Source organism: Corapipo altera, unplaced genomic scaffold (assembly GCF_003945725.1).
Source record: "Corapipo altera isolate COAL_440 unplaced genomic scaffold, ASM394572v1 78, whole genome shotgun sequence".
NCBI classification, from domain to species: Eukaryota; Metazoa; Chordata; class Aves; order Passeriformes; family Pipridae; genus Corapipo; species Corapipo altera.
Genome location: NW_020884904.1, coordinates 8,559,359 through 8,581,490, shown reverse-complemented (window position 1 = coordinate 8,581,490; position 22,132 = coordinate 8,559,359). Strand labels below are relative to the sequence as shown.

The window sequence follows — 22,132 nt, the reverse complement described above, 5'->3', positions numbered from 1 at the left end:
GTCCAGCTGCAGCTTTCAGCTGCTGGGCCCTACACATAGGTACAGGTCTGGTTGTGTCCAGGCCTGGCTCTGTGTCTAGCTCTCCACCAGCTCTGGCCCTCATCAGTGCAGCTAAAGGTCCATCTCCCTCCCCAGATCCCCAAAGAGGATTCTCCAGCCCCATCCTGAGAAAGTCTGACCCCCATAAACCAAGGCTGACACCAGCTGTTAAAACACCTATTTGGGTATTTATTACAACACGTTGTTCCAAAATACAAAAGAAAGGAAAAGAAAGTAGAGGGTAGAAAAGCACTGCTGTTTACAGCCTCTGGTAATAAATAAATAAAGACGAGGCAGGGGCAGGGTGTCTCCCCGGGTCCGATGCCGGCGCTGGCCGAACGGACAGCGAGGAAGGGAGCATGGTGGGGCTGATGGCCAGACCCTCTCTTCCCTGCTTGGGAGTCCCCCTGGTACACCAGGGTGCGTGCAGACCCCTCTCTGTGTTGTGCTTGCTGAAGAAGGGTCTGATCCTGCAGGGATGAGGGTGGGAGACGAGGCTCAGTCCCGGCACGGTCTGAACCTGCCTGCTCCCTCCCTGTCCATGGCTGCCCCAAAGGCAGGTGAGGTAGGAAGGGTGATGCTGGACCAGGACCCCAAGAGGGGTCTACCAGGGTCCCCTGAGAGAGGGGTGAGACCTGAGCTCTCTCCTCTCCATTGTGGTCTCAGAGCAACCTTGGAAATGTGTTCAGCACAGCGTGATGAGAAGGACCCCAACCCACGACAAAGCAAAGTCATGACAGAGACAAGAAACTGTGCCTGGGCCACTTGGAGAAGGCCAGAGTTAAACCCCACAAATTAAAATGACTTTTCATGGGGCTGGCGCAGTACAGAGAGTGTTTTGTACCACAGTGCAGAGAGGGTTCCTCTTCCCTTCCCCTAGTGTCTCCTCCTCCACCTTACAGCCACCTGGAAACCTCTGGGTTGTACAAGGAGCACAAGCAATGGGTGCAAAAAACCAGCACCAGACTCTGTCTGCTTATGACACCCCAATTTATCAGCATTGGATAAAAGCCGTATCAAGTCCCATGTTGGGAGCCATCCCTTTCTGAAATCCCTCCAGGTACCAGACGCCACTCACATGTCTACCTGCTGCTCTGCCACTGAGCTTGCTCTAGCACTGGCCACATGTCCTCCCCAGGCTGTACTGTCCCTGGGCAGGGGAGCTGACTGGCACGAGGAGGACACTCAAGCCAAGAAAGCCCAGGACACTTGGGTAAAGCAGCGTGGCCGTGCCCGGGCTCGGCTGAGCAGGGCGGCTTTGCAAGTCACCTGTGATACCAGAGCAAGAAACCCCTGTGGGTGAAAGTGCAGCCTGTAGATGCAGCCAGTTGAAGAAGGTGAGATGACCCACAACCTGGAGGGAGCTGCCTCCATGATCTGGATGCCTGGCCAATGCCCCTTAAAGCTGAAACAAAACCTTTAAGCTTTTGCTATTTAATTTTCTGTTGTTTACGCCAGTAGGTTCCCGCCTCTTGCATCAATGAGCAGGCACCTGTATGGGGGAGAGGAGCTGCAGGAAGGGAAGGGAAGAATTAAGAGAATAGATCTGCTCCAGGTTTGGGTGCCTTAATATCCTTAGGAAGCACCTTCCTCCAGCTCCTCTGACAAAGGTTTGCCTTTTGAGGCTTGGGGCAGTCAGGAGCTGTGCAGAGTGCAGCCACAGCTGGGCTGTGGGGAGCAGAGAGAAGGTGTGATGGGGCCTTGCTTTTATTCACAACAGAGAAACAAAGAGCAACATACAAAGAGTAAGAAGCAAAAAGGTACAGAATCATAACCATAATAATCATAATAATAATAATAATCATAAATACTCAAATCTATCATTCATAGATTGCAATGACAACACTGATAGCTTATTATCATTAGTATTAAGGATGGAAGGGTAAAGGGGACAGCAAAAGGGGATTCTGGGGGGCATTGTCTCCTAAGGGGCAGATGTAAAGGGGATGGATGTCCAAAGAAACAAGCAGACAAATAGAAGGGCTGGGAAAGCAGCAGGGGCTGGGGATGCTGCTGCTGCTGAGGCCAGGGACGAGCCTGCTCTGACCCAAGCCTCTGGCTCAGTGTTGCCAACCTCATCACTGCCCTTCTGCCAGCTTCGCTCAGCCCCTGCAAAAGGCAGCTGGGAAGGTGTCTGGGATGCTCAGCCCTGGGGATAGGCTGGAAGGAAAGGTGCAATGTCCTTTCTAGTCCAAAGGAGAGCTGTAGTTTGCTCAATCTTTTGTGTCGTGGAAAGCTCATCCACTCATTGCCTCTGCTGTTGGACACTCAACAGCTTTGCTGGTTCCTCCCTTGAAAGCAGCAACCTTTCCTCTCCCCTGCTCACACTTTGCCACTGTAGATCCCTACAAATGAATGCACTCTCATCAGATCAGCATGGAAAGGTGATGTTTGGTTCCAGTGAGGCTTTGGGTTGGGTCATCTGGCTGTGAGAGCCTATAAAAAGACTTGGCTGACAGACGATGGGGAGGATTACCAGCCAGCACATCCATCCTCATGACAACTCACAGCTCTCTGATTCATGGACAAAGTGGTCTAAGACAGTGTTTGATCTAAAAAAATAATTTAAATTAATTGCAAGCCACTTGGTGACCCTGATGGCTTTGGTTCAGCGCTGGCAGGAGACACTCAGGCAGGGCTGCTCCATCAAGGCTTATTTTCTGGATATAGATTTCAAATATTGTATATGTGAGGGCTTCTAGTGCACATGCCCAATGTAAAGGAGAGGGATGAATGCAAAGTACATCAAAATAAGGCTACAGAGGTGAATCATTAATGTCTATTGGCATTCATGATCTACGAATCTTAAAATATACTTATCTTTGTTCTGGTTTCAGAGGAGAGAGGAGTCCATAGTGCCTAACACCTCAAGCATGTCTGAGGAGCATCCAGGTGATGGCAGAGTGGAGATGACAAAAAGCAAACCACATATCTACCTCCTTGCAGATATTCAGGGTCTCATTTACAACATGCACCCTCTCCTTCCTGACTTGCTCCATCCGCTTTTTTGAGCTTGTAACACAGTGTCAGCTAACAGGATGAATCACCTGAGAACTTGTCTCATGTCCCCACCTGGCTGTGCTGTCCTGCTGTCCTCTTTCTGTTAAATCCCTTGGGAAGACATTTAGCCCCCTCGCATTGCTCAAAGTTACACCCAGCCAGCTCCTGCCAGCAACTTGCCTGACCTGAGCTCAGTTAGTCCATGCTGGCACCAACCCTGGAGGGCTACAGAATGGCAGGAACTGAGTCCTATGGAGCAGAGATCAGCAGACAATGACCACTGGCATGCTGGGGAAGAGATGTTGTCACTGAGGCAGCAGAAGGGGAAGAGGGGCCAGGAGGCAGGTGACACTAACACTGTGCCTGGTGGGTGGGCTACCAGGAGGATGAAGCCTTTTAACCCTCCCTCCTTGGACTTGACATCAATGCCTACTTAGGAGACCCTGGTGCAAGAGGAGCTCCTGAAATAGTTGCCTGACTCATGGGATGGACCCAAATGCCTTTTGAAATCTAAAAAGGGAGCCCAGAAAATAGTGTCATCACCCTTTCATAATCAGAAGGGAGCAATGTTCAGGTTGGCAACACTGAGCAGGTTTGAGGTGGTTGTTGGAGGCAAAGATGGGTGGTGGTAGGCTTTTGAGGACTGACTGAGATCTCTCACCCTCATCAAAAGTGATGTGGGGAGAGAGGCAGGTGGTCCCTGGCTCTCCAGCCACCCCCATCCCTCCCCATCACACCTTGGGGAACCAGGCAGGAGCACGTGGGGGTCCCCAGCTTCTCACCAAACAGCTCCACGGAAAACCAGAAAAACTAAAGCCGGCCCAAAGAGAGCGAGGAGTCTCCAGGGAGACTTGCCTCAACTGCAAACACAGAGGTGGTTGAGGAAGCAATGAGCTGAAGTGAGCAGCCCCTCCTTGCATGATTGCAGCTTCTCACGCCTCTGCTTTGTGTTCAGTTTTAAACCTGAGATCATTTGGTTTTGTCACGGGTAGTTTGATTTAAAGATAGAAACGAATGACACGAGGAGGAACAAGGGAAAGGGAGAGAGACCATGTGGACCCAGAAAAGAAAACAAACCAACACTCCAAGGATGACACAGGACACAGACATGCACAAACACAGACCCCTGAGGTATTAGCTTTGCAAACTAGTGCGAGAAGGGAGAAAGCAAAGACAGCCACAGGGAAAGATGTGCTTTGCAGTGGAGGCAGCTCAGTGCCTCCAGCTTCAGAAAGCAGTTTCTCAGCAATCCTGACGTTGGGGTTTGGGGGCAGGAGCCTGGTCTCCCACCAGATGGGAGGAAGCAGCCAACCACCTCTGAAAATAAGTCAGTTGTGCCCCGCCATGTGCTTGCAGAGCTTCGTGTCTGGACAGCATATCATCTGCTGGAAAGAGGGGAGCCAGCCTGGAGGGGAACAGGACTGGAGGAGCCCCAGCGCCTGCAAACACACCCCCCCTTGAGTTTCTCAGATGTGAAACAAAGGATTCAGGAAAGCCTGAAAAACCAGTGCTTCCAAAGGGAAAGCAGTGCCCCTAGCTCCCAAGTAAGGTGGCTGAGGCAAGGGGGAGCTGAGGGGCTGGAGCAGGCAGGCAACACACCTCCCAACAAGAAATCCCAACTACCACCAGCCTCCCTGCCTCCACTGTGGCACCTTCCAATGCCTTCCCCAGGCAGCTGGAAATGACACCTTGCAGCCTTCCATCCATTTCAGGTGACTCCCTCCTCGCCCACTCCAGTGAGGATGGGCAGCCCAAGGGAGGGGAGGGGAGCAGGGCATGGCTGGGATGGAGTGACGACCAGGATGGGGACAATGCATGGGATGGGATGATCCCTGGGATGGCAGTAATAGATGGAGATGAGGAGAAGCAAACAGAGACCAAGGTCTGAAGAAGAGGCAGCAGCTTCCAGAAGAGTTTTCTGGCTCAGTTTGTGTTGTAAGAAGGTTTTATGGTCTGCTTGTTTACTTGTTCATTTCTAGAAAAAGTGTCCAAAAGAGTCTCCTGTCCCCTTGTTGGTGTGCCCAGAGGGAAGGGGGGAAATCTATGTCTTGGATATGAACTATAGAAGGAGCCGCAGGCCTCAGATATTGCTTAGAAACTCGTATTTCAGATTTAAATACCATACACAGTAAAAATAGAGCTGAAAGTACCGCCCCACATTGTCTGCAAATCATTGCCAGAATGAACAGCTTCAATAAATTAAAAACAAAACAAAAAAATTGAAATATTATTTACGTATCAATAAAAATCGCAGTAAAACCATTTACCTTTTCTTTCGTGTGTGTGTTTTCGGGTTTTTTTTCTTTATATTATATATAATATATATTTATATATGTATAGGGCTGCTTCAGTGCAGCATTTTTAGGATACTTAGCCAGAGAAACACAGGGGAGCATGCTTAGTGCACCAGGTCGCCAGGAAGGGGCAGTTCTGGTCCCCCCTCCAAATGCTGTGCCCCATCCCCACAGCCAAAATTGCCACCCCTGTCTCTTCCCACTTGAGTTTTATGCCCAAACTTTGAGTGCAGGTCTCCGAGTGCTGGGACCCCCTGTGGATGGGAGGGAAGGACCGAGGTGAGTGCAGGAGGGACACTAAGCATCCGCCATTATGTTTCCTGACTTCGGAAAGACTCATCCACCTTTGCTTCGGTTTCAGCGCTTGCGCTCCCGAAAATGCACGCGCAAGTATAAATACACCCCCACCCCACCACCCCCCTCCCCTGTCCCCCCAGCTTAAATATCCCCCCGCCCTGTCCCCAACCCATCTCTCCAGGCGCCCCAGGTGAGTGTCAGGACACCTCGATGATCTCCATGCTGCCTGAAAAGCTGGACTGTTTGCTGATTTTGCCCAGCTCTTCACGAGCCCTGCCCTCGGACATGGTCTCCTCGAATTCCATCTGGCAGCTCCTCCGCTTGAATTGCTTCTCAGCGCCGGCCTCCTCATGCCAGCTGTGCCGCCCGTCCCGCGGCTCGGCCCGCGCCTTGTCCCTCAGTCTGATCTCACAGCCGCCCGCCACCCCACCGCAGCCGAACGGCGGTGGATACGGGCCAGAGCTGGGAAACAGGCTCCCGCCGCTCCCGCCAGCACCACCAGAGTCCTTGCCAAAGTACCAGCCAGCCTCGCCAGAGGGAGTGCTGGGGGACTCCAGGTGCACCCCACTCCATGCAGCAGTGGCGGTGGTGGTGCCGGGTGTGGTGGGCGGCTGGCCGAGCCGTGGTGGCAGCCCGTCCTCAGCGCCGGGGCTCTTGCGTGTGGCACAGGTCCCGCCAACGTTGAGGCTGAGCCCGTGGGCTGGCGAGCCTGCTGGGTGCCGATGCTTCCGCCGCTGCCTCACCTTGGCCTCCAGCAGGAGCTCAGGCCCTGCTGGCCGGTCAGGGCTCTCTGCCCCTGGGGAGAAGGGGCTGAGACTGCCAGGGCCCGAGGGGCTGTCCAGCTTGCAGAGTTTGGGGGCTTCCCCAGGTCCAGGGGGTCCAGGGGGGTCCTGCCGCAGGCTGGGGGAGTAGGCAGACTTGATGTCCAGGGAGAAGGAGCGTTTCAGGCGGTTGGTGTCCTGGATGCGCTCGGAGGAGAGGTGCAAGCCATTGAGCCCCTGCTGCAGGGTGGTGGGCGACAGGACCTTTGGGGTCCCACCCTGCCGCTCAGGGTCACTGTGGGGGGACACCGAGCTGGTGCTTCTCGGCATGTCCTCGGCCTTCTCTGAGGTAGGTGTTAGGGGATGCCGGCTGCCCTCAGCCACCTCTGCTGGGTCCTGCTGGGCATCCCCCTCGCCCCGGTCACCCTTTGTCTTCAGGGCCTTCAGGAGCTTCAGGCTCCTTTCGTACTCCAGGAGCTGGCCCAGGAAGTTGAAGTTGGGCGAGATGGACGGGCGACGGTCCTTAACAAACCTGCCGAGAACCACAGACAGCCCCAGTTGGTGCTTGGTCATTCAGTAGGTCACCCCTACTCTCTCAGCCTCTTTGGGGAGAAAAGGCATTGTCCAGAACCTTCTGACCAGACTCTCCAAAGAAAGAGGTCTTGGGGAACCATGGGGCCTCGGGATGCCCCAGGATCAGAGCTGGGACTGCCTCCCCACCCCCTTCTACCGCTCCCCACCATTCCTTGTTACGTGCATTTTATGAGAGGAGGTTTGGTTTGGTTTTTACTGGGACCCAGCCAAGGCAAGATGGAGGTTGAAGGAGCCCTGACCCTGTCCTTCTGGGGTCAGCCTGCTTTCCTTCCCTGGAGCGAAGCATACCGGCATAACCGCCCTGCCCTCAGGGGAAAACTCACCTGTAAGCATCGTCTGATGACATACCCATGGTCTTCATGATGTAGGCAATGGCGATGGTGGCTGACCGGGAGATCCCAGCCAAGCAGTGCACAATCACCTGGCAGCTGGACACCTTGGCTTTGTCTGGAGCATGGTAGAGGAAACAGAGAACAGAGACGGTGAGCAAAATGACTCTATCCTCCCTCCCCAACCCTCAGCCCCGTTGTGTGAAAGGACAACGGTTGCTGGGAGGAAGACCATGGAGGACAGGATAAGAGTTCAGGCTGTGAAGGCTGAGAACCAGAGGGTCTGCAACCATTGTAAGAAAAGCTCACCAATGAATTCAATGGACTTGTCCAGCCAGGGAAGCAGCTTCTCACAGTAGTTGTCATTGACAGGAATGCGCATGAAGTGACTATCACAGATGAAGTCTGGCTTGGGACAGGAGTTGCTGGCGTTTAGGACATAGCTTATCCCGTTCTGCGTCATCAAATCCTGGTGGGAAACAAGCCATCAAGTGATCAGCTGAGTTCAGTCAGACCCATCCCATGGGTCTCCTACTGCTGCCTTGGCCTAGTTGATGATAATACAGCAGAGACCAGCTGAGAAGATTGTGTCAATTTAGATGACACAGGTTTGAACCTCAGCAGATCTTTATTTTGGTCCAAGTAAAAGTAAGCAGGGCCAAAGACACCTGGAAGGGGGTTTCAGAGGGGAAAAACCAAGAACCCCAGTATGAGAGGAATAGGAAAATACAAGAATGGAAATTAGCAAAATCTCTGGCTGAAGGCTGTGAAAGTATCAGCTGAGGGAGAGAGAAGACATCTCACCAACAGAGTGGAGTTAATCATTGGTAGCACCCTACGTTAACCAAAGTGGCCAGAAGATGCTCTATCCACAGGTAACAGAGCAAGGTCAGGTGCAGAGACCATGCATGGGCAATGCTTCTCTCTTCTCCAGCACATGGCCACATTGTGGGGATGGTAGAAAACATAATTCCAAAAGATAAACAAAGCCCTCCAAAGAGGTGGGAAGGGAAGGAAAACATCAATATCCCTGCCTGGCATTGGTTCCTCAGGATTTCGGCACCAGGATTTTGGCCCTGGCTCTCCATTGGCTGGTTCCTGCCCGCCCCAGCAGGCTCGATGGAGCCAGTCGAGCTTCCAGGCTTACATTCTTGGCATTTTTCTCTTTCATTTTCTTCTACTCCCTGTATATAATTTCTCTCTCCCTCCTTTCTGCCTCCAACACCCCTCTGGTGTTGTGGTCCCTCTCCCTACTTGCCTGCCCTGGGTGAGGACGCCTGGCTGGCTCCCTCATGCCCATGGCCCAGGCAGATGCCTGGAAGCAATTTAACAGCAATTCATCTTTCTTTCTTCTCATCATTATTTTTTCCTTTAAACAAAATTCCTTCCCTGGCATGACATCATAACACAGCCCTTCCAACACCTTTAAAAGGGCATTGTTCCTCTTTTCTCCTCTCTCATCACAGCAAAACTTTGCTCATTTTTGGGCCTCCTGAATAAGCCCGTGTCCCTGGCCAGAGATGCCCATCCCCACGCTGCTTTGGCTGAATACCCCAGCTTGCTCCTGCTCCCTCTGGCTCCCAAGGGGATCACAGGATTGCTGAAATTGGTGTTATCTGGCAGCCTGGCTGGTAAGGTGGGTGGGTGCAAAGCTGGCTCCTGTCCCACATCTCCCTCCAGCTGCGGTAACTCTCCCTCCAAGCCCAGTTTTTTTCCTGGACATGCTCCTCCTGCCTCTGAGTTTGCTACAGGCATTTGGGAAGAGTTTGATCACCCCAGAGCTCATCAGTGTAAGACGACTCTTCCTGTGACCACCCTCCTCAGTTCTGCCATGCTCTGCACTCCCTTCCTTCAGCCTCACAGTAGGCTCCAACTGACCACACGTGGGCTTCCCACTAGGCAGGAGAGGAGTCTTTAATACCTTCACCCCTCTGCATGGCTGAGGTCCCAGATGGGACAGGGCAGACGTGTCCCTTTGACAGAGCTGTACCTTGTTTAGGACGTCCTTCTGGGAGCCCAGGTAGAGATGTGGCAGGATACGTGTGGGGCCGACGTTGGCCACAGGCAAGCATGGCTGGGAGATGCTCATCGGCAGAATGGCAGCTGGCTTCCCTTCGCAGAGCCCCGGGAAGCAGGACGAGAAGGTGGCAAAACCTCCTGCAGAGAAAATGGGGACACTGAGCTCATTACAGCAAGGCTGAGATCATCAGTACCTGGCACCCCGAGACCCAGGCTGGACACAAAGTGGTGATAACCCCGCTGCACTGAGAACAGAGCCTTGAGGAGCAAAAAGCCAGCAGCCACTGCTAATCAGTGCAGACACATTGTGATGACTGTGACATACACATGGAGAAAGGAATGGAGATCCAGTTTTGATTTTTCCTGCACATAGCATCGCTCACCCTCTCCAATGAAGTTGGCTCTTTGCAACTCCATTCAGACAAATAACAAGAAGAGAAAGTCCTTTTCTTGTCTGCCTATTATTCTGAGGACAGCCAGGGTCACTTTTTAATAGCAAAATCCATCAGGGCAGGGTGATGACAAACAAGCCCACCAAGGTGCAAAGCTCCCTGGGTTGGGGAGGTCAGCCCAAACCTTGCTCCATTAGCTACACTTGCACACTGTGGTTTCTGAGAGATGCCCTCTCTGCCCTGCCCTGCTGAGCCCATGATTTCTACCATGTTGAACCACAGGCATCACAGTACCTGCAGGCCACTGCTGTTTTTCATGCTCTGACCTTACTTAATGTGACAGCAAGCAGCACCCAGTTTACTCCACCAAGCTGCTGGGCAGTCACATCCAGCTTGAGCATCTTGAAGCCCAGTGCTGAGAGAAAACCCCCAGCTGAGGTTGCAGTAGGTGGCATGTGGCAGCCAGAGCTACTGTTATGGTAGCTGACTGGCATGGTCAAAAGTCTGAAAGGCAGTCGCCAGCTCAAGAGGAAAGAGCACTTAAGCAGGGCAGCAAGCCTGCATGGTGGGCAGCTTGGGGAGCTGGAAAACCCCCAGTGCTGTCACATGTCCTGCACGGTTGCATAAGAGCAGTGGTGATTCTGATTTGCTCTCACTCACTGATCCCGTAGATCCAGAGTAGAGCCAGGTCTGGCTAGCAGTGGCCTAACCTCACTCCCTTCCAGCTGAGGACATTTGGGTGGCAGCTTCATGCAACGGAGGGGACTTTGAGTCATATCTGCCTCAAGCCTCCCTTGAGGTTTTCCCAGTCATGTGAATGAGCAGATGCAGCCTGACATCACCCAAAGGGCAGAGAGGACTTGGGGGCTTGACCGCCTTTGACCGTCAGAAGGACCAGGATGCCCCCACAACATCCTTTTGAAAGTCCAAGTCTCTGGACTCAGCACCATGGGAAGCTGTGTCCCATCTCCACTGCTAGACAAGACCTTTTAATGAGACAGTCTCTGTCCCCTTTAAAAGCAGGGCAGCCTTGGCATATTCTCCATTTACCTTCTCCAGCATCTTGGCAACATTTCTGGAGCACCTTTCTGCCTACTGCTGTGGCACCCAGGCTCTGGTGAGGTATGACTGGTGCTGCAGAAAACCCATCTGACATGTTTGTGAGATGAGGGTGATGGAGAAGCCAGAGCATTGCACAAAATCATTCTCACACTACCTGGGAACATCCAAGGTCCTCCATCATCCTCTATCTCAGCACCTCCAGGTGTCAGCTCCCAGTGGCCCAAGAGAAAGGTGTCCTTCAACAAATCTCTCTCCTCCCCTCTCTTATGTCTTCCTGGCTGGCAACTAACACAGCTCCTGGCTTCAAAACCCAGTCAAGCCGGCATGGGTAGAGTTAAAGTACCTTATCTTTTCCAGCACTTCCTTTTCTCTGGCTCTCTCTGAAATGACATCACCTCTCAACTGGGACATTAAATCAGAGAAAAAGCAGGAGGCCCAGCACAGGTGCAGCATAGCTCTGGTTACTGCTCATCCCTGTGCTGTGTCCCCATTGCCAAGACACATCAATCACTAGCCAGAGCTCTGTGTGGACACGTGCGACCTCCCTGCTTTGCCCTGTGCTTGAGCACACACTGCTGATGCCTTGGGGAAGTGTTTACTTCAGTTGCCCCCCAGGGAAGCCTGCAGCACTTGGATTTGAGTGGGGCACAGATTTGACCTCTGGGCTTGCGCAAAACAACATGGGAATTTTTCTGAACGAACATTTTTGGGGAGGACAGTGTACACAAGTGCAGCCCCAGGTATCAGTGCCTGCTCTGGTCCACAGGTCTCCAGCCTCTGTGCTCACTTGCATTCATCAAGAGCTGCCCAGGGCAGTGTATGGGTTTGTATGACTCTTTAAGGTGATCTCATAGTTCAAGCAGGTCGGGGCATGCTGCTCTCTCCCCCTTGCCCATCTCTGCCAGCGCTCACCCAGCTGCAGATCCTCTGCCAGCCCTGCCTGGGGAAGTCCAGGCAGGAGTTGAGGGGGGTGTGAAGCAGGTAGGGATGTCTGCAAGAGAGTGCAGCAGCACTCCCGGCTGCAGTGCCTACCCAGGCAGACTGCCACAACCGCAGGATGCCAGCACCTGAAATGATGCCCACAGCTCACCTTGCTTGTCCTAAGCAAAGCCTCAACCCTGCGTCCAGGAGCCCGGGCATGCTCCCAGCCTGCCTGTCCTCATTTCCCCCATACTTGCAGCTGCTGAGGGCAGCCTGGGCTTGGGGGAAACCCTAGAGATGGAGCCGGGTACCCGACACCATCCCAACATCACCCCACCCTGCATTGGCTGCTCCAGCATGCCTTTCATTTTTAGAAAGCAAAGCAGCTCTTCAAAACAATCCCAAAGGCAGCATTTGTCCCTGGCTGGGCTCCAGCTGATACATGGGCTTTCCCCACTCTGTCACAGGCCATAGATCCCAGATTTTGCTGGGAGAGAGCAGCAGAGCCCAGTGAGGTGAGGAGTCCAGGTAGCACTGGATCTTTCTAGCCTTTCCTTTTTTATTCACAGTGCTGGTGCCAGGAGTGTCCTTTCTCTTGGCATGTGTGGAATTAAGCTCAGGAAGGATTTGTATCTGTCATGGAGTGGGTGTTTGCGGATCTCTGGTTTCTTCTTGATGCTCCCCTACAGCCTGGTGAGGGTTTGCTAGGGAGGAGCTGGTCCTCGTGCAGCACATCCCAGTGAACCACTCATGACTCCAGCACTCCTGAGGGATCTCAAAACCATTCCCTAGAAAAAACAGTGTCTTCCTGCCCACTCCAATTACCCGAGGCAGAAAGGGGCGCCCAGGAGGAGAAGTAGGAACCAGAAGAGCAGGAAACCAGAACAGAAGTGGGGATGTATTCATTGCTCCTGCTTCGGATGGAGGAAGGAAGAGTCAAGAACCAGCATCAGGCAGGTTCTGTGAGGGCTAGGAGGTGAAAATCATCCCCCAGGCTTTGACGAGTTCATTCAGACATGCCCCCAGAGACAAAAACCTTGCGTGATGTCAAGCTCATGGTGAGGCTTAAGAGAAATGCAGTTTTCAAGAGGGAGGGGAGTGCTGTCACCTGCTAGAGGAAAGAGGGAAACTGAGGCACGGGGTGTTGTAGCAACTTAGTGCCAGAAGAGTGCAACAACTGAAAGCTTGTATCTCCCCCATCTTGGGTTTCGCTCACAGGGTGCTGACCACCCTTCCACCTCCTGCTGTGCTCTGCACAGACAACTCTGGGCCAGCCCCCAGCCCTGCTCTGCATGGCCCTTGTGTCATATTGAGGAGTGTGGAAAACCCCACAACTTCTCCCCCATCCCCATCTTTACCAGGCTCTCACCTCTGCACATTTTCCAGCTGAACATCTATGATAATCTCCCAGTGAAACTGGATTTACTGGGAGAACAGATGCTGCGGAGGGAAGGCAGACTGCCTGGGAATCCTTCCTGAGCCCATTCATTAGCCCAGGAGGAAGATGCCAGTAGCATCTTTGAAAAGATTCCTGTGGTACCAGCACTGCTGCAACTGTTGGGAAGCCCTGTGACTTCTCCCCTTGAGCAGCAAATGGCACAGTGGGGATGCCCTTTGCCAGTCTCTCTTTGCACCACTGTGTGCGTATGGCCCTGAGATGGCTGTAATCAAAATGAACAAAAAGCCCCAGTGCTGGCACTGGGCTGACAGACACGGAAGGAGATCAGAAGGCTGAAGGACAGAGATGTTGGACTGCTGAGCTGGGACCTTGATGCACCTGGGGACCCCCCTCCACTGCTCTGGCTGTCACCTTCAGGTGGTCTCTGAGGACATCTAACTCATGGCTGGGTCACTGACAACATCTCAGGCAAAATCTATCACTTGCAAGTTGAGCTGTTCCCTTCTCTGCCAAGGCTGGGCAGCAGTGGTGATGCAGGGAAGGTGACAAAGTCCTGGCTAGAGACAGGGATGTGGTGTGGCATTGTTTTCCTTCTGGTGGTAAGCCCCAGCTTTAGGGATTTGCAATCCATTAGGCTGCATGAGATGTTAGGGAAGATGCTGCTGGGGATAAAAGGAAGGTGTGAGACACATGAAGCAAGGATATCCCAGCTCCCTGCAGCTGCCTATGTCCCTCCCTGCACCAAGGCCGTCTTTCTAGGTTGGAGGTGTAAAGTGGAGATGGGGTTTGAAAACCCTCTCATGTCTTGCTCTGATGGTTGTAGACTGCCCATTCATCTCCAGCCCCACGGACTCACTACCTCCTTCAGAGTCCTGTGAAACAACCCAACAGCTCTGGCCTTGACACTGTGCCCCTCTGATGGCAAGAGGCTGCCAAAGGGCTGCCCAGGGCACCTGCCTCACCCCAAAACTACTCTTCAGGAGAGTCACATGTCTCTTGAACACCCCCAGCCCCATAAGTCTCCTAAATATCCCCCTAGAGACACACCAAGCAGCAGGGGCATGTCCTGTTCGCCAGCCTCCCATGTGCATCATGGGCTCAAAGGCTCCTCATCAAGAAACAGGGAAGAAGAGGTGACATGTCACTCTGCTGTGCCATCAGTTTGTGGTAGCAAGGAGGAGGAGAACAGGCACAGCCGGAGCTGCAAACCCTCTCTGGGCCAGCAGCTGCCGCACCCCACTCCTCACTCCCAGCTCTCACACCGGGAGCTGGCAGGAGACCGACAGGGGTATTAAAGAGGTGGTTTACAGCCCACCCTCATTGCTCCTATAATGAGTGTTAAAGAGCAGCAGCCAGAGCTGTTCAGAGACCGGTTCCCTGTGCAGCTGCTGGAGCTTCTGTGGCAGACCGCAGCTCCACCACCGGGTTTTTTGCGCCTGTGCACGTGCTGGAGACCCTCTGCCCCGCTAAAACTCCTGGTGGCTGAGGGGGCTGAGAGAGGCCAGGCTCTGCCCAGCTCTCATTAAAATGCCTGTGGTGGCTGAGAGCTGCTGCCAGGGCGGCACGTGGCAAGGAGCAGTGGGGCATGCAAGTGAGCACGCGCCTCGGCTTGCTGCTGGAGCAGCCGCCACACCAGCATGGCTCCCTCACTGCTGTGCTGTCTTTGTGGCCGAAATGCTGCCTGGATGCCCCCTCTTTATCACCCCAGCCCTCAGAACACATGCTGCTCTCAGCACCCTGACACATCCATCCCCGTGTTAAACCACCTTGCTGAATGGAGGTACAGCAAATGACAAGAGCTGGGGGGACGTGCAAAACCCCAGCCCTCATTTGTATCACGCTCAGCCTTCTTATGGCAATGAGCCTGAGTGTTTGATTGAGCATCTCTGTGGCAGGTTGATGGACAGAAACTGGAGGGGTCAGGCACACTGCACGCCAACCCCCAGAGCTGCTGGGATAATCCCTCTTTTCAAAACGCTATTTCTCTGGCTCTTGTGCTGGGTGGGACCCTGTTGGTGCCGGTAGCTAAGCTGGGTGGCGTGATGAAACACCGATTACTGCCATCCTTACTCACTGTGCTGCAGGAAGCTCTGGGGCTTTGTCAGCATTTCCTGCTGCCTAGGACGTTTCTGAATATTCCCCCTGCCTCCATCCTCACTGTTTCCCTCTTGACACTGTAGTCCCCTTTGATTTTCCCTATCCCTGCCAGTGATGCCTGATACAGACACAGCCCATTTGCTTGCATGTCATCCTTCCCACATGCCTGGTGAAATCCTGGTGCTCTGCAGCCTGGCCAACTTGCCCTCTCCTGGCTGATGCTCTTATACTTCCATCCATCTCAGTGCATTGGAGAGACATGTGCAGTGTTCAGCTAGTCCCTTATTCCCCCCTCCCCGCCCCCCCACTCCTCTGCCCAGGTTTCACCATTCCCTCATTTGGCACCAAATTTCATCACCCCACTGCTGGCTCTTTTTTTTTCTTTTTCTTTTTTCTCCAGGCAGTAGGGATGAGAAAGCCGATGAATCAGCCCTATTATGGATTCATATGCATTCCCTGTTTCCCCAACGGTCACCCCGAACAGCCTCTGCCCATCTGCTACTAGACTGCACTGCTGCCTCCCAACCTGCGCCAGCCCCCCCATGCTTTGCAGGCTGGTCCCAGACCCCGCTCCCATTCTCCCAAAGGAGCGGAAAATATCCTTAAAAAAAGGAAAAGCAGCAGAAAGGAAGCCCTCCGCCCACACAACCATGAATACACTCCTCGAGTCGGGCTTGATTTTCCTCTGGTGACTGTGCCTGCTTTGGACCAGCCTCACTGGTTCTAAGTAAAGAAAAACGTGTCATTTCCAGGAGTGACTTATTACTAATGACACCATCACTGGGTTATGTGCTTCACGCCACAAAAACCTGTCAAGCACTTTTAGCAGCCTCCCATTTTAAGTGGTGATGGAGGGGAAGTTTCTTGATTCAACCCTTCGGTAATGTAGGTCATCCCAGGCTCAGCATGTTTTTAGGATGCACCAGTTAATATCCCCTTCCTCCACTTGCCCTTCGCCCTGGCACTGGGGAGTGGAAACACTGCAAGCCCCCCTTCTGCAAGAAACCACTCGAAGATGGGCAGGCAGCACAGAGCTAGTGGAGCGAAATGGCTCCGGCGGGCAGCTGCCTGGGTGCGGGCAGCAGCGCAGCGCCCTGAGCCGATGGCTCCTTCTTCTCCCCGCCGTCCTCGCCCGTCCTTTCCCCGCGCACTGCCCTCTGCCCGGGGCGCGGTGCCCTCCCCCCCCCGCAACCCGGCGCCCGAGGGAGCAGAGATGCTGGCGGCAGATCCTGCCCTGGCTCCCGCAGCTTTCCTCCTTCCCTTCTCCGCTCCATCCACGCGCTCCCCAAGCTTGCCTGTACGGCGAACGGTTCAGGGAGAGGTCCCCCCTCGTCGGCTCCCGCACCTGGTGGGAAAGCTGCCTAACGCCGGGCCCACTGCAGATGCCCCTGCCCGCTGCAGGCAGCCGCTCACCTGCCTGAAGGAGCTGCTCTCTTCTGTGCAGCTCCTGTGCCAGCCCAGCCGCCTCCGCCAGCGCTGCACCCATCGCCCCTGGCTGGCGACCGGCCACCGGTCCGCTCCGCGCCCCTCCGCACGCTTCCCGTTCGCGTCCATCTCCCCGCTCGCCAGCCGCCCGCGCTCTTTGTACCGCCAGCACCGCGCTCCGCTCCCCGCCGGCCGCTCGGCAAAGGCGATCTCCGGCCCCCGAGCAAAGCAGGGCTCCGGCGGCGCAGCCCTCGCTTCCCGCTCCGTCCCCATCGGAAGGAAAGGCGCCAGGCCGGCTGACAAACCTCTCTTGTCCCTGCTCTCCTTCATCCTCCGCACCCTTATTTTCAGCTTCATCTGCCCCTCGCGCATGTCTGTCCAGAACTGGTCCTCGGAGGGAGCAATCATTACATCCACGGGCATCCAGGCAGCTGGGCTGCGGCTCGCGGGGACACCTCTCACCGTCGCCAAACAACAGCTGGCGGGCAAACAAAATACTAAAAAAACCAAAAAAGCGCCCCTGCGGCAGAGCAACGCCAGCCTCCCCCCGGCTTCAGCCTTCAGGCTGAAAAAATAAAAAGCATTAAAAAAACCCCGTGCGGGGTAGGGGGACCCGGCGTAGCCCCCTCTCCCCGTCCGCCCCCCTCTTCGCCGCCTGCTCCAGCACGAGTGAGCTCAGCCCGGGAGCAGCCGCCCCATCCGCCGCCGCGCTCGCTGCGCGCCCGTACCGCGCTCATAGCTAACGGGTCAGGCATGCGGCCGCATTCCTTACTCAGCACACAGACACGCAGCACAACGCCGGGCTGACATATGCTTCGCTCCCTGCTTAAAGGCGCAACCGCGATTTTCTCGCCCGCCCAAAGCCCCCCGCAGCGAGCAGCCGCGGCAGGAGATGGATCGCTGCACCACGCCGGGGTTTGGCCCCGCGCAGTTAATACGGGAACAGGAATGTGGTGGGAGGAAGCTCGTGCCCACACCTCATTTTAGCACCTGCCAGGGCGGTGCATGATGAAACCCCCGCGATGAGGGGGGGGGGGGGATGCAGCACCGCTCTCCATCCCTTCTCCCTGCTGTCCCCTTGTCCGGTGAGGGCACCCCACGGCTGCTCCTGGCAGGACAACGGGCATCCCTTGGGTGATGTTTAACTCTGAACCCCAGCGTCAAGAAGGGCAATGCCTCAACAGGGAAACTGAGCCACAAAAGATTAAATAACTTCTTTGGGGTTCTCTGCTGCAGGGCAGAGCTGGGGACCAGACAGCAGGTCTCTAACCATCAGCTCATCTTTCCCCTTAATGTCTCCACTGAGAGCATCACCCAGGAGGGATGCTCATCCTGGAGTGGTTTCAAACAGCTGGAGATGAATGGGTCCCAACAGCTGGCAGGAAAAGAGGCTGGCACTGGGCTGCTCACACCTGTGCATGGCTGTGTCAGATGGAGTTATCTGCCTGTTCCCAGTGAAGCAGGACCTGGTCTGGAGGAGATGTACCCTCTCTGAAAGCCTTCTCACACGCAAAACTCCAGCAAGAGGGGACATGTAGGAATGGGCTTTCCTAGTCCTACTGGGGTCTATCCATCAATAGCGGCTTCAGAAGTGTGTGGGGTTGATGTGTTTTCTTCTTTGCGTTTGTCCTGGGCGAGAAAATTACTTGTCCCTCTGCTTCCAAAGCACATCACTCCTTAATACATCTCCACACAGCTCCTTACGAGTTTATTGGTCTGAGCTCAGGCCTCCAGAAAATCATTCATGATTATAGTAAGTGGAGGAGGGAGGGGAGGGGTGCATGTATTGTGCCTTTGAAAATCTGAAGCTTTATGGGCTGAAAAACCCCAGGCTGAGCCATATGTGAGTGACTTCAGTGTTTTTCCTTTGAATGACATCACATGAGATGAGGTCATTGGCATTAACTAAGTGCTGTCTCCTCCCCCCCATCCCGAGCGGAGCCAGCCTCCTAACGAGCCTTGTTGTTGTAACAAATATGGTTTGATTATTATCAGATGTGGGTCAGAGGTTGGATAAAATTCAAAGCGTGCTCCAACTAGGCTGGAAGAGAGAGGAGCAGCCTTCCCCCATGAGCCATGCTCAGGAAGTGGTTACCACAGCAGGTCTCCAGGGTATCTGTGGTCCCCCATATTTGCCACCCCTGTCACTACAAGAGAGGGCACATAATGCTGGTGACCAGTGTCTTTTAGCAATGGAGATGCCTCCACATCCCACCACCACTGTGCCAGCAGTGCTCTACCTGTGCTGGTGGGTGATTCAGCTGTGACCCACTCCAGTGGCTGTGGTTGGGGGTCGACTGGGGTGGACGTAACGACTCTACTGGAGTCACTAGGTCATGCAGGGGCAGTGGCTGGCTGGACACACTGTGCCAGAAGAAGGGGATGCTGCATGAAGCACGTGGTGAATTAGGGGGTGCAATTCTCAACCTGTCCCTGACCCAGAAGTGCAAAATTCTGCATTTGCCTTCCCTTGCTGCCCTCTGGTTGCCCAGCTTCCTCAGGCTTGCAAGAGCACTGGGCACAAATTTTTTTGGTAATGCCAGGTTCCTTCAGGATGTGTTTGGACTGAATTTTCAGTTCAGGGCTACTGGTAGCCCCAGGTAGGAAGCTGGGCATGACACCACAAAGTAGACCTCAATGAAGAAGGTTCACCTGTGTCCCACATCCCTCTGATCCTCAGCAAAAGACAAGCGAGCACAAGTAGTCAGCAACCCTCTTCCTCCACCAGTCAGAAGTCCAGCCACATGGAGATGCCACCTGCAGCTGCCATTCCCCAGGTATCCTCCTCCTCCCTGCTCTTTCTCCATTTTCTTCACCCCTTTGCCAGGGCCAGGATAGGGGTTGGCACCTAGTTCTGGGGCAGGGGGCATCTGGCACATAAAGAGATGAAAGGCAATGTCGATAGTGCAGGAGTACATTGCACATATCAGCTGCTGCCCCTTGGCCCCTTTTCACAGGTGCTCCTCCTGGCCAGGCTGTCACCCATCCCGCCTCCAGCCCCTATTTAGTAGACAGAGGTGCTTCACCCAGGGAGAGATGCCCAGTCTGGTGGGCCCCACTTCACTCTCATTGCCACAGCACTCCCTGGAAAAACATCGGCTGCAATGGCTTGGAGAGACTCATGTAACCCGCCTGCAAGGGCACAGAGCAGAATGAGTCCCTGTTCAGCACCTACACACCCTGTCATGACAGCACCTATAGCCTGTCACGAGCCCAGCTGGGCAGCGGCCAGTGGTTCCTCTCCCCACCCAGCACTGGGACCTTATAATAATTGCCAGTGATGACCTTTTGCAAGCATGCAGAGAAGGCCCAGGGAAAGGGGTAGGTGGATTAGGGGAGGCAGGTTTCTCAAAAGGAAGGAAACTGTAACTGGGCAGTGACTCCTGCCCATCAGGATCTCTTACCGGAGAAGTTGCCTTCCTTCTGTCGACTTTCCAGAAATGAGAAATGAAATTACATGGCAGTATTGTAAGTCATAGCATCCAGAGAGCTGCTCTTCCCTAAGCCCCTTCTCCTCTGTCCCCCGCTGCCTTTGACCCTTTTGCTTGCCTTTTCTGGGTCCAATGGTTAAAAACGCGGCCAGAGGGGGAGGGGAAGCTCCTCAGGGTAATTATAGAATCGGGAAAACAAGTTGTCTGACGACAGCGTTGCTAAACAGGGAGGTTTAGAGCATAGGTCTGGAATACAATCAGCCTTGCACATACATGACCTGGCTTAACCCTTCCCAGAGATGCAGTCACTGGTCCCTCCGGGGCTGAAAACCTCCCAGGCATCTCCTGGTTGTGGTTGAGGGTGAGAAGGGGGCACCTTACTCTGCCTCCATGCCTTGGACTGTGGAGACTAGGAGCACTCCCTAGGGCACCTGCTGGGCTGGGTGTCTGAAGTTGGATGCCAGCACCCACTAGAGGGGAGCTAGAGGGCAAGAAAACACACTGCTGCCCAGGCTAAAGTGGTCCCAGATGGCTTTGCCGTAGGAAAGAAAGCAACTCCTCCAGGGATGTTTCGCATGAGAGGGAGGGAGGTTTGGAGAGTTACCTAAAGCTCCAGGATTGTAAAAATCACAAACCTTTGTGTTATCATTTGATTTTTAAAAAAACACCTCTCCCACTAGGCTGGTATCAGTGTCCTACCTCCAGTTCTCTGGACAGTCAAAAGGAAAACATCACCATAGGTAATCCCCCTGCACTCTACCACCTACAGCCTGAAGAAAAGCTGGGGGTAACCCCCTCCACACCCCTTCTTACTCTTTTTCCATTCCTGACTATCATGTGGGCAGTTTGTAGATGAAGAATAACCAGAAGCTCCAGTCACATTATTTGCAAAGCTCATTCTTCAAAACTCCTAAATCTGGGAGAAGCAAGAAATTGAGAGTCCCACATGAGCACTTTTTCCTGTCTCATTCCACCCCTGTGCCCACCTCATTCATATCCATACTCCTGCCAGCTGACGATCTGCTTCTTTTGGTTCATCACAGTATGGTATGGGATGGAGGCGTCCACAGGTGGACAGAAGTGCTTGCTGGAGGTTCAGAGACAGTAATTAGACTTTAAAGGAAAACCTTGCAGATACATGTGATGGATTCATGCCAAGTCCACCAGCGCTCTTGGATATTACAGCCTGAGGGTACCTGAAATAGCCTTAATGCTTGACATACATGTGCATCTTCAGGCCCATGTACTGAGCAGAGGTTCTCCTGGAGTCAGAGGACAAAATCCACCAGCTAGTGCATTCTGCACGTGCTGTGTCCCCAGTAGACACACTCACACACCAAAGTCAAGAGACGAAACTGTGATGCTTTCCAGAGTGGGCAATGAGGAAGGTGACCATCAAATAGCCAGTGCAGCTGGGTCCTGCTTCCCCACTCCCACCAGAGAGCTTGTGACTGACAAACTAAGCGTCGGTTTGGGGTATTTTCTTTCTTAAGTTTTAGATTATTGTTTTTTTCTTGCATTGGGTTTGTAAAGACACCTCAGTTCTGATTCTGGATCCTACCAAGCTTTTAGCTTCAGCTTCTGCCATGACAAGCTTTGCAGATTCATTTGTATTTTTCCTGCCTTTCAGATGTACATGCTGCCTCCAGCCCCTGAGACTCAGACTGAAGGCAAGCCCCCTCTTTTCTGCACTACCTATGTGCTGCTTTCACACCTGCCTAGCTTGACTTTTTTCATTCATCTTTTTTTTCTTTAATTAAAATCATCTGTCCCTGAGTCCCTGTTTCTAAAATAATTCCAGCTAGTGCTTCAGTGCTGAACCTACTCATGCCTGGGCAGCCCAAGTCAGCTCCTGCAATGGAAATCCCCTTTTCTTTTTCACTACTTCATTTTGCCTGCTCTGAAGTCACCTGTCTTAGGTAGATTCCCCCAAAATCCCCCAAATTTCACTGAAGTCACCTGTCTTACGTAGATTCTCCCAAAATCTCCCAAATTTCAGCCCCCTCCAGATCACTGCTGCCATGCAACTACAATTCTCTCCAGCCATGCCTGATGGCCATGGCACCACTGGG

General features: G+C 53.7%; 1 protein-coding gene across 4 annotated transcripts in view; it reads right to left on the bottom strand.

The window, feature by feature from the left end:
- Positions 1–205: 205 nt before the first annotated feature.
- Positions 206–22,132, bottom strand: part of DUSP8 (dual specificity phosphatase 8) — a 46,270-nt gene continuing 24,343 nt past the window's right edge. For 3 of the 4 annotated variants that reach the window (XM_027651202.1, XM_027651200.1, XM_027651201.1), the window contains exons 4-7: positions 9,305–9,471; positions 7,624–7,783; positions 7,309–7,432; positions 206–6,923 (exon numbers count right to left, since the gene is read on the bottom strand). In XM_027651202.1, coding sequence (XP_027507003.1) covers positions 5,828–6,923; positions 7,309–7,432; positions 7,624–7,783; positions 9,305–9,471 — 1,547 coding nt within the window. In that variant the 3' untranslated portion in view covers positions 206–5,827. Of the gene's footprint in view, positions 6,924–7,308; positions 7,433–7,623; positions 7,784–9,304; positions 9,472–16,934; positions 17,503–22,132 lie in introns of those variants that run through there. The other variant, XM_027651203.1, reaches the window with a different exon arrangement.